At 53.7% G+C, this 9763-nt stretch overlaps 5 protein-coding genes across 5 annotated transcripts; 2 read left to right on the top strand and 3 right to left on the bottom strand.

The window, feature by feature from the left end:
• Nucleotides 1-30: 30 nt before the first annotated feature.
• On the bottom strand, nt 31-1123 carry BO66DRAFT_81392 (sugar O-acetyltransferase). The gene is made up of 2 exons (XM_025653616.1): nt 613-1123; nt 31-523 (listed from the first exon to the last, which is right to left on the bottom strand). The coding sequence occupies exons 1-2, from the start codon at nt 927-929 to the stop codon at nt 103-105; spliced, it is 738 nt and encodes a 245-aa protein (XP_025504263.1). The 5' UTR covers nt 930-1123; the 3' UTR covers nt 31-102.
• Nucleotides 1124-1821: 698 nt separating this feature from the next.
• On the top strand, nt 1822-3344 carry BO66DRAFT_348984 (protein-S-isoprenylcysteine carboxyl O-methyltransferase). The gene is made up of 2 exons (XM_025644667.1): nt 1822-2936; nt 3040-3344. The coding sequence occupies exons 1-2, from the start codon at nt 2075-2077 to the stop codon at nt 3123-3125; spliced, it is 948 nt and encodes a 315-aa protein (XP_025504262.1). The 5' UTR covers nt 1822-2074; the 3' UTR covers nt 3126-3344.
• On the bottom strand, nt 3345-5905 carry pex8 (putative peroxisomal membrane protein Pex17). Its single transcript, XM_025645540.1, has 4 exons — nt 5743-5905; nt 4685-5682; nt 4183-4631; nt 3345-4126 (listed from the first exon to the last, which is right to left on the bottom strand). Exons 1-4 carry the CDS (start codon nt 5814-5816, stop codon nt 3521-3523), a joined length of 2127 nt encoding a protein of 708 aa, XP_025504261.1. The 5' UTR covers nt 5817-5905; the 3' UTR covers nt 3345-3520.
• A 287-nt stretch (nt 5906-6192) lies between these two features.
• Nucleotides 6193-6660, top strand: BO66DRAFT_322359 (uncharacterized protein; the record flags this gene model as incomplete). The annotated part of the gene is made up of 2 exons (XM_025643753.1): nt 6193-6482; nt 6540-6660. 2 exons carry the CDS (start codon nt 6193-6195, stop codon nt 6658-6660), a joined length of 411 nt encoding a protein of 136 aa, XP_025504260.1.
• BO66DRAFT_348977 (WD repeat protein) lies at nt 6639-9185 on the bottom strand. Its single transcript, XM_025644666.1, has 4 exons — nt 8826-9185; nt 8645-8760; nt 8376-8576; nt 6639-8309 (listed from the first exon to the last, which is right to left on the bottom strand). The coding sequence occupies exons 1-4, from the start codon at nt 8917-8919 to the stop codon at nt 6906-6908; spliced, it is 1815 nt and encodes a 604-aa protein (XP_025504259.1). The 5' UTR covers nt 8920-9185; the 3' UTR covers nt 6639-6905.
• Between the last annotated feature and the right edge of the window lie 578 nt (nt 9186-9763).

The raw sequence follows: 9763 nt of genomic DNA, 5'->3' as shown, positions 1-9763 counted from the left end.
CTCAATCTTGCGAATCACTCTCGCCGGATTGCCCACAGCTAAGTGAAAAGCAGGCACATCCTACGATCAGCTCGCGTCAGCATTGTTCGGCCTCATTCATTCTCATTCATCCCTTCCCAAACCCACCTTGTTGACCACACTGCCGGCTCCGATAACTGCCCCCTTCCCGATAGTCACTCCAGGTAAGACCGTCACGTTGCCTGCTAGCCAGCAGTCCTCTCCAATGCGGATTTCTTTTCCGATCTGAGGACCCTTGAAGCCATTCCGCTCAACTGGGTCTAACGGATGCGTGCCGCTGTACAAACTGACCCGAGGGCCAATCAACGTGCGCGCCCCGATTGTTATTGAACTGGTGTCGATGATGACTGCATCAAAGTTGATAAAGGCACCCTCCCCCACTTTCAAATTGTGTCCATAGTCGATTCGAAAGGGAGGTTCAATCCAAGGGTAATGTTCTAGCTGGATATCATCGTCTAGAGGGTCCTCTTGAGGTGGAGGCAGAGGGGTCTGGTCGTTCAGAATGCTGGTGATATCAGCAAAGCTTGGATGACAAACGATCGGATCGTGGTGGAGCTAGAGATAAGATCTGCCTGGTAGCCCGTTGGTACTTACTCTTTCCAGAGCTCCAACATTTGCCTTCGAGAGACTTCGCCCGCATTATTGAAACGGCGACATGCACGTTGACACCGGGCCCGCGCAGCTACGAGTTCAGCGACGGACATAGAGTCAGAATGTTCTTGCTGCATCCACTCCTGACTATTGGAGAGGCAATATGATTGCTTGCTGTCGCTCGTTGTTAGAGACGAGGCTTGCTCGTATCCTCTTGTTGCTTGCGTTGACTTGGGTGGACTTGGGGCCGGGGAGAAGGGTAGAGTGAGCATATGCCCAATGGGGGGCGATAGAGGCGCTTGGATCATTGAGATAGACATGGGTCTTTGTGTACTCGTGGATGGAGGCGAGATGCTCTGGAAATATTCTATGATTATGCCTTTTATGTTTGAAAGGTTGTCGCATATATATCGATTTTCGCGAGAAAGACGTCACAGGCTGACGCTAGCTGGATTCGATATCGTAGAGAGAAGGCCACTTCTATGGCAGGCCATGCGATATATTATGCTCCGACAATGATGAAATATCACGCAGACTGGCAGTTTCATAGGGTATGCTAAGGGTCATGATATCATTTTTAGTATTGCTAAATGCGTAAACCTGGGGAGGATGATACCCCTTTCGGCGTATGGCAGTCCGCTTTGAGTCCAGTACATAGACAGTCTGATGGCATCTTGGAGATCGGTATCTGTACCTGATTCTTCTGGGACCGATCGTCTTTCAATATTGCTAGCTCAGCGATCCAGAGCTATGTACAAGAGCCTTTCGATGCAGCCCTGCGTGCAGGGCCATGTGCATTATTGATGAGTATGATGTTTGGAGTGTTAATAAATCCAAGGTAGAACAGCTAGAGGGATATGCACATATCCTCATTGAGTACAGCTTGAGAAGCCCGCGCCAGACCGTGAGTGGCTACTCCGGCTCGCTTTATTGACTCCCAAGCTGCATTCCATTGACACACCAGCACGAGTAAATGTCCATGAGCGTTGAAGACAGCCTCGCGCTCGTGATGGAACCGCAAACAAAGGAAAGTCCTTGAAAGAGTTCGTGATTGAGTGCGAACTATAAGACCGCCCTACAGCGACGGACCAGAGTTCCCGACCAATCATCACCCCGTGCAGGGCCACCTTATGTAAGACCAGCGGGCAACACCATGGATTCAGCGCGGCGCGGAGGTAGAGAGAGTCCCGATGGAGGGAAACGAAGCATCAACAACAACAATCTTTGTTGTTCCCCACGCCCGCTGCGCTGCGATTGTTCTCGCTCACTTTCAGCAATCCGCTCGTTCAACCAACAGTCTTTGTCGCATCATGCTCAGACACTAGCAAAACCATAACAAAACCCCCGCCTCACCCCCCTAAAGCAATGCATCACCGACATCACCACAACCACCACCCCTAAACACCATACCCAACTTACAACAACAAGGACAGCCACCACCATCTAAACCACCCTAATCGTCAAAATGAGCAGCACACCACCAGCGACCACGACCCCGATCTCCCTCACAACGCCCCAATACCGCGCCTACCAACCCTCGCAGCCGTCGACCCCATCCGCAGCCGCATCCGCAAATGCATCCGCACCCCCATCCGCATCCCCCTCACCCTCACCACCAACACCCCCGCTCGACCCCTCCAACCTCCCCACGGGCACGAAATCCCTCTCGGGAATCTCCCTCCGCGCCTTCCTGCTCGGCACCACCCTAGGCCTCACCACAAGCCTAACCCTCTACCTGCTCCTCCTGACCACCACCCGACTCTGGCGCCTACCCTTCTTCCTCGCCAGCCTCAGCCTCTTCCACTTCCTGGAGTACTACACCACCGCAACCTACAACCCGCGCTTCGCCGACACCACCGCCTTCCTTCTGACCTCCAACGGCTGGGCCTACAACGTCGCGCACGGGTCCGCGCTCTTCGAATGCCTACTCACCAACACCCTAGCCCCAGCGACCTACCACCAGGGCCAGCACCAGTCCCTCTTGTCCCGAGTGGGGATCTACACCTCCGCAAGCACGGAATCCTTCCATGAATACCGCCTCCGATTCCCCCTCGGCGTCGTCCTCGGCCTCACCCTCGTGGTCCTCGGCCAGACCATCCGCTCCGTCGCCATGGCCCAGGCCGGCAGCAGCTTCAACCACACGGTGCAGGTGGCCCGCCGCGACGACCACCGCCTGATCACCCACGGCGTCTACCGCGTGCTGCGCCACCCGTCCTACTTCGGCTTCTTCTGGTGGGGCATCGGCACCCAGCTCGTCCTGGGGAACGTCGCCTGTCTCGTCGGGTATGCCCTGGTACTGTGGCGGTTCTTCCGGCTGCGCGTGAGGAGTATGTTTCCCCCCCTCCCTTCACATCCCACACGTATTCTGTTGAGGGTTGGATTTCTTTCAGGATGTTGGGTCAGGCTAACTTGAGATCTTTTTGTGTCTAGGAGAGGAGAATTACCTCTGTGCTTTCTTCGGGGATCAGTATCGGGAGTATAGGAAGAGGAGTTGGGTGGGGATTCCGTTTGTTTGAATTCTGGGCGGTAAAACCTTTCTTGACAATCGGGGAAGGGTAATTCCTGTGTATTGTGGGGATTTGGGGATTTGGGGCATGGTAGATATGGGAGTCGGGGTGTTGATATCTGTCATTTGGTCATTGATTCCCCATTTCATTACTTTGAGGTCCGATACGTACTGTACATTCTAATCTACCGGAGATCTATTGTATCGACGAGACATGAGCTATGGCTCCCAATAAATGTATTCACAGTTTATGTTCAACAGTCGCGTGAGTGGTATCAAATATCCCAAAGCAAAAGCAAAAGCAACTCCGAACGCCCTTGCGCTCACGCTCATTGCACAACAAACGTCAGCATGCATGCAGCCATCTTCCTTCTGTATATACAATCCGTAAAGAACGCGGGCAGCTCAGAGCTTACTCTCCCTCGCAACACTTCCAAGGGCGCCACTCATCATGAACGCCCCTTCAGCCTCCGCCCCGGCCCCGGCCCCTCCCTCCACAGTCGCAGCAGTCACCGAGTCACTCAGATCGGCGGCCCCATAAAGCACCATCTCGCGCCCGCCCCGCGTGCTCCACCACGTCACGCAGAAATGGGCGCGCTCCACGTCCATCTCGCCGTTGCTCAGGGCCTCCCAGAACCGCTCCACGCAGAGCTTGTGCATGTCCGGCGCGCGAATCGCGGTCAGCAGCTGCGCGGTGAGGGGAAGCCAGTCCTCCAGCTCGTCCACGTGCAGGAAACAGAGACTGTCGATCAGAGCCAGCGTGAGGGCCGCCTGCTCGGTCACGGGCGGCGGGGCGTTGAGCTCGGGACCCCCTTCGTCGGCGTCGCCTGGCGCCGGCTGCGGGAGAAGTTTGTCGGAGTTGGCGTGCAGGGCTCGGTCGTAGAGAACCTCCAAGAGGACAGACGGGAAAAGGGGCTGGCTGTTGGCGATCGGAGAAGGGGGTGCCGTGACTTGGATGACGGTTTTGAAGGCGAGGCGGAATTGACGGGCAGAGAGGTTGTCGGGGAATACCTATGGGCAGTTGGTTAATCGATTAGATTACTAGAAGCAGAGACGGAGTGGCTCACGGCAAAAAGATTGTCGATGTAGAAGGGTAGGTGTTTGGCTGCAATGGTTGCGTTGCCGGGGATGGCGAAAACAGCTAACACCACACTGTGGGCAGCTTCGAAAATCTCGAGCAGATGGTTGTTGCCGCCTGCCGGAAGATACGGCGTGGCAGCAGCGATGAGCAGCTCCTCGCTGAACGTGGAAGACAAGACGGGAGTAAACAGCTCGGAAGTATTGAGGAAGAAAAGATCCAAGCATCTTTCCACCGGATGGGCAGGGATTTGACCCAGCTCACTGGGTTTGATGCTTCGAAGGAAGTTCTCGGTCAAGTCAGGGTATTGCGCAAGGATATCCACCGCAGTCAAGGTCACAAACACATGCTGCGATGAAGCATTCTGACCAATGCGAGACGAGATGAAATAGAGGTTGCGAAGTATGTGTAGAGCTTGCATGGACAGGAACGGCGCACCTAGTAGAGGTTAGTATTGCGATTCAGCACGAGATTCCAACCGAGTCACTCACTTTGATGAGCAGCCAGTATATGGTCATTGAGAACCCTTCCAAGAACAGCCCGAAGAACAATCACGATCGAATACAAGCAGTTGCGAAGCAGTTTCCAGAGCCCCGGAATTGTGCTCCTTAGCGACTCCGGATCCAGGAATTCCGCCTCTTCAGCCCGATCGACTTCCGACAGTTTGTTCTGACGCCACTGAACCATCAACGTCCGCACAAAGTCCGTGATCTGATCCATGGATCGTGCGACTAACCCTGGATCTTGAACATTCTCAACCGCGTGGGCAATGAGTCGGGACAGAGGGCCCAAGGCAGACACGAGCGGACTCGATGAAATTGCCGACACGCGAAGAAAGGTATCGGATTGTGGCGACCACTGAAACCGTTTCCCAGGCGCTTCAACAACATCCTTGTCAACGGTCCCAAGAAAGTACCCTCCTTCAAGGCCTTCCGGCGATGCGAACGTCGCATTGACCATAACTGGCAATAGGCGATCGTAGTCCAGCCTGCTTTTCTCGTAGTCGGATATGAGCTCGAAGGTATAGTTCAGTACCATGGTGATGCACCGACCATCAACCTCATTCTGGGGATCCAACTCCCCGAGAGCAAATTGAGCGGCCGTCACGAGAGCCGACTCAAGCTTCCTTCGGACCTGCGATGGTAGACCCTGTCTGTTTTGGCCTTCGAAGCCCAGTAGGATCCCGCCAATCAGAATAACATGTCGCCATCGCGGCGACTTGTCGTCTGCTCCGTTGACTACCGCCTTGACCCAATCTTCGCGCTCAATCTTCCGAGGTTTCATGTACGAGACTCTAATATCCTCCGATTCTTCATTTTGCAGAAGTGCAATGGCGGCAGTGTTGAAGACGCTGAGGATCTTTCGACATGCAAGAAGATCGACAGGACCATGCCACAAGGCTGGAGCGGCTAGCAGATTTGATGCAAGTAGGGTGATATTCAATGGGTTTCCGAGCACATATAAGAGGCTCGTTGCCGTCGGAAGCAAGCTGGCAGATAAGGCAGTCAGTGGATGTTATGAGGCCATCGCCGGGTGCAGTCTGACGTACGCGAGGACATCATGCAAATCAGACGAGGTCTGAAGCGACCGCAGAAGAGCACCCAAGGAGCGCTCTGTTGCCATCTTGGGGGCTGAGAAGTATAGTTGTGTCCGAAAAAAGGGACATGAGCTGCTGAAGAAGACGTCCTTAGGAAGAGAGGGAGAGATAAGACGGAAGAGGGCCGCGGCGATGTTACCGCGGAGAACCCCAGATCACCTGCCGAGGTTAAAAGTGGGTATATTCCCACCGTCTATCGCAAACAATGCAAACAAGCTTGCAGCCACTGCCAGCCACCATCGGCCGTTGCGGATCTTATCAGTTGCTCCCTCCTTCTCCTTTAACCCCATTCCAAGTGAATGCATTCTAACGTCTAGCTGGTATTATGGTTTCGTCATCTGATCACCAAGCTGTATAATTTCTTTCAACCTGCGAAAACAAGGAAATTTGTCTTGTGATCAGATGGCCAATAATCGTGTGCCGATCAACTACCAGACGCCGGCATTCCCCTCCCTCTATGAGCTACTACCGGCGAGCGAGTCCCGAGCTAATTACCTCTACTATACACGGGACATCTGGCGATTCACCTTCTATTGGACCTTTATCTTCTATGGAGGTAGTCATCTCTTAGTTGCAGCATGGGCAGTGGCAATGCAGTGTCGAAGTTGGAAAGCTTGTCTAGCTGTGCCCGCATTCTACCTGGCCATTGGGGGCATAGAGGCGCTCCTAGCTGGGAGTATTGTTGGTCTAGTGTGAGTATATAAAGTCTATGCTCTCGCTGCTGAATACACTTACTAAGAATGGAACAGTCTCGGCGCTGTCTACGAGGCAGGTAATTTCAGAATGTCCACATGGATCCCCCTTATATGGGGTGGTATTAATGTCTTGGTCCTCATTCTATCGAGCTTCCCAATGCCAGGTGGTCTATGAAGAGAACAGATCAAGGGTCAAGATGCCTTCATGATGCTCATTCAAATACAGACATGCCCGGTTCCCTGCAGGCCATGGGTTCAAGACATGCTATTTGTGCCTGGTGATGTATCCGAGTCTCACCGGTCTCTCGAGGGCTACATAAAAAAGCATTTGCGCAACATGTGTGTATATCACATGGCGAATTACCAACATACTATGGCTCCAGACCTCCAGGACAACATAGTTCAATCAGTTCATGAGAGCTATCTTCCGTACCCATTGTCGGGTGCACCGCCACCACCCAAGCCGGGTAGACCTCCAGGCATGCCGCCATGGTTCGGTGGAGGGAAATTTGGTAAAGGGATACCTTGGGACATAAGCTGCTTCTGAAGCTCCGCAAGATCGGCGTTTGATGGTGGAGGTCCCGACATAGCGGGGTGCATCGGGTAGCCGGGAAATCCGGTTGTTGGGGGGAAGTTGTTCGGCGGGGGCGGTGGCTGGGTAGATAGATATTGCGCCAGACGGCTAGGATCCATTGGAGGCATTGATGCAGGATAGCCAGGCTGCGGTAGAGGCTGAGGAGCGCCAATTCCTGGCAACAATGAGCCGAAACCATCCGGCTGAGGCACACCGCCGGGCTGCGCCTGGATCCCTGGAAGGCCTTGGGGTCCAGAAGTTTTCTTTTGATCAACCAGACCCTCAGCCTCATCCTGCAGCTCTTGCTCCTCCTCCTCACGCATCTGTCGTCTCCCAAACCCGCGACTCCATGTCCCTTGCGCCTCTGCCGCCTCTTCGCCAATGTGGAATCTGTCTTTCATGTAACTCGTTTCTCCTGGCCTGGCGCGAGACCAGAACCGGGTGAAATTATCCTTCGAACCCGAGGCAAGAATGTGACCAAGAGGGTGCCAATCGAGTGACCAGATAGTAGCCCCATGTGCGTACTGTACCCGATGAGCGGGGTATATGACTTGTGCAGGTGTGTTGGCGGGGTCCGGACTGTCGTACGGAGCAATCGTAGGTATTTGGCCAGCCGGCAGATTAGGCTCGTCGAGTAGGTAATGATACAATGAACCGTCCTCGCTGCCCGTGGAGATGAGGGAACTGTGAACGGGATGCCATGTGAGAGAGGAAATTGGCTTTTCATGACCTCGCAAGATGCAAATATCGCGCATCATGCGCAAGTCAAAAACTCTTGCCGTCTGGTCACGCGACGAAGTGGCAAGCAGATTGCTATTGACGCGCGAGAAGCGTGTCGTTGTGACCGTATTCTTGTGGCTATGAAGGGTTGTCAAGCATCTTGTCGTTCGAGGATCCCAGAACTTGACCTGGTGATCTTTGGAGCCGGAAACGAGCAGCCCCTTCGTGGGATGCCAGTCGCATGATTTCACATCCCAATTGTGCCCTGTCAAGACAGTGTCGCAAGTCCTTTGGGTGAAGTCGAAGATCTTGAGGGTGGTGTCGTCGGAAGCCGAAAGGAACTTGGTGTCGCTTGGAGACCACGCCAGATCTCGTACGGCGTCGTGGTGTGCATCATCAATCGTCTCGACGTTGTTGAAATTGGGCCGCCAATACTTCACATCGCCCTTCTGCCCACCCGAGATCAACCAGTCATGGCTGTGAGACCACGCCAGCGAAGTGACACCCGCTTGTAATTGGTCATAATGCGCCTGTACATCCCATCAGCAAATGTCGAACTTGCAGACTGCGTATAATCAGCAATCGGCGATACGCACGTCCATGACCGTTTCGAAGTTAAATGCAGTTCCGTTCCACAGCATGAATTCTCCGGTGTGCCCACCCGTCAACAGACGCCTTCCCTCGGGCGTCCATCTTACAACTGTGATCGGCTTCTTGGACTTTCCGATAGATTGGTGCAAGTGTCGGACGGGAATTGTGTCAGCGGGGTTGTGGATTCGTGCCAACGGTGGTAGCATCTAGAGACAAAGGAGCCGCGAACATATTAGTTGATTGAACTCAGACCTGCTAGACAATCGCGACTCACATCGATCACATAGCTCGCACTGGGTCTTTCAACCTCCATGCGATGGCCTCCCTTGTACCGAGGCTGTCGTGTGCGCATCCATTGTACCAGTGAAGAGCCATAGTCGGTTACCAGTCCTAAAATTGGGCGGCGGTTAAGAAGGCCTTCGCGACGGGCAACGGATGAGAAAAACAAAACGTACTTGGTCGTCGCGGTCCCACAATGTTGCCTTCGTAGGATTTGGGAGGTCTTCCAAAGGGCTGGGAGTCTCCAGCAGAGTCATCGTAATAAGCCATTGCAACGCAGTGGAGAGGTCGAGATAATCGGAGCTATGGATTGTCCGGGGAAAGTGTTAGGCAGGGAAAGAGGATGACGGAAAGATGGGCGAGACAGTCGTCGCAAGCATGGAAGAAGGCCGAATACGAAGACGCGCAGGAAGCCAGACCTCAACCAAAGTGGCAAGATCCCAGCTAGAAATGTCCCAACATGTCGTGCATGCAGTAGCTTTGATGAATTGTTCGTAATAAAGAAGTAAAGAAGGAAAATTAGTGTTTGTCCTCCAGGCTGACTGGCTGGTTGGAGCAGTTGGGTGTTTGGAGGAGGGAGTTGGACGGTGAATAATGAATGAACTAAACCTACTTTGGGGGAGGGGGCGGCGGCGCGGCGGCGCGGCAGAAAGCATCATTGGCCGGGGATAGGAAATAGAGGAGGGCAACTGGCCAGACTCACGGGTACGAAGTACTCCGTACTGTTACCTCCTACGTAGTAGTTAGTTAGTACCTAGTATGCTGCTGCTGCTGCTGCCAACTACGCCGGCGGAGTACGTAGCTTTCTTGGAAACCCCCCGGTCTCCTTCCTAACTCTGTAGCCCCAAGGTTGCAGCACGTTGCCCTGTCAGATTAAGCAGCTAAAATAACGGTCTTTTTGCAACAAACTAAAAAAGCTGCTCCGATTAACCTACTGGCCTACTGGACCTAGAACTATTATTGAACCCCGCCGCGCTGCTTCGGGTCTTTCCAGTTTCCACAGAATTGGTCGCTCTCCTCCCCCCACTGCTCTATAATTAATCCCTATCTGCCCCCCTCTTCTCTCCCAACGTCTCTTGTCATGGTCTTTGAGTGTCTAAACCCAGGTGGGATC

This window comes from Aspergillus aculeatinus, assembly GCF_003184765.1.
Source record: "Aspergillus aculeatinus CBS 121060 unplaced genomic scaffold BO66scaffold_22, whole genome shotgun sequence".
Taxonomy (NCBI): domain Eukaryota; kingdom Fungi; phylum Ascomycota; class Eurotiomycetes; order Eurotiales; family Aspergillaceae; genus Aspergillus; species Aspergillus aculeatinus.
Note: the sequence above shows the minus strand (reverse complement) of the source record. Positions and strands in the feature narration are given on the sequence as shown.

Coding starts and splice junctions, on each gene's coding strand:
- BO66DRAFT_81392 (XM_025653616.1), bottom strand. CDS start 929: ATGTCTATCTCAATGATCCAAGCGCCTCTATCGCCCCCCATTGGGCAT. Junction 524..612: donor ATGTTGGAGCTCTGGAAAGA/GTAAGTACCAAC, acceptor TGATATCACCAG/CATTCTGAACGACCAGACCC.
- BO66DRAFT_348984 (XM_025644667.1), top strand. CDS start 2,075: ATGAGCAGCACACCACCAGCGACCACGACCCCGATCTCCCTCACAACG. Junction 2,937..3,039: donor CTTCCGGCTGCGCGTGAGGA/GTATGTTTCCCC, acceptor TTTTGTGTCTAG/GAGAGGAGAATTACCTCTGT.
- pex8 (XM_025645540.1), bottom strand. CDS start 5,816: ATGGCAACAGAGCGCTCCTTGGGTGCTCTTCTGCGGTCGCTTCAGACC. Junction 5,683..5,742: donor GATTTGCATGATGTCCTCGC/GTACGTCAGACT, acceptor CTTATCTGCCAG/CTTGCTTCCGACGGCAACGA. Junction 4,632..4,684: donor TATACTGGCTGCTCATCAAA/GTGAGTGACTCG, acceptor AACCTCTACTAG/GTGCGCCGTTCCTGTCCATG.
- BO66DRAFT_348977 (XM_025644666.1), bottom strand. CDS start 8,919: ATGGCTTATTACGATGACTCTGCTGGAGACTCCCAGCCCTTTGGAAGA. Junction 8,761..8,825: donor TGTGGGACCGCGACGACCAA/GTACGTTTTGTT, acceptor GCCCAATTTTAG/GACTGGTAACCGACTATGGC. Junction 8,577..8,644: donor GTGCGAGCTATGTGATCGAT/GTGAGTCGCGAT, acceptor CTTTGTCTCTAG/ATGCTACCACCGTTGGCACG.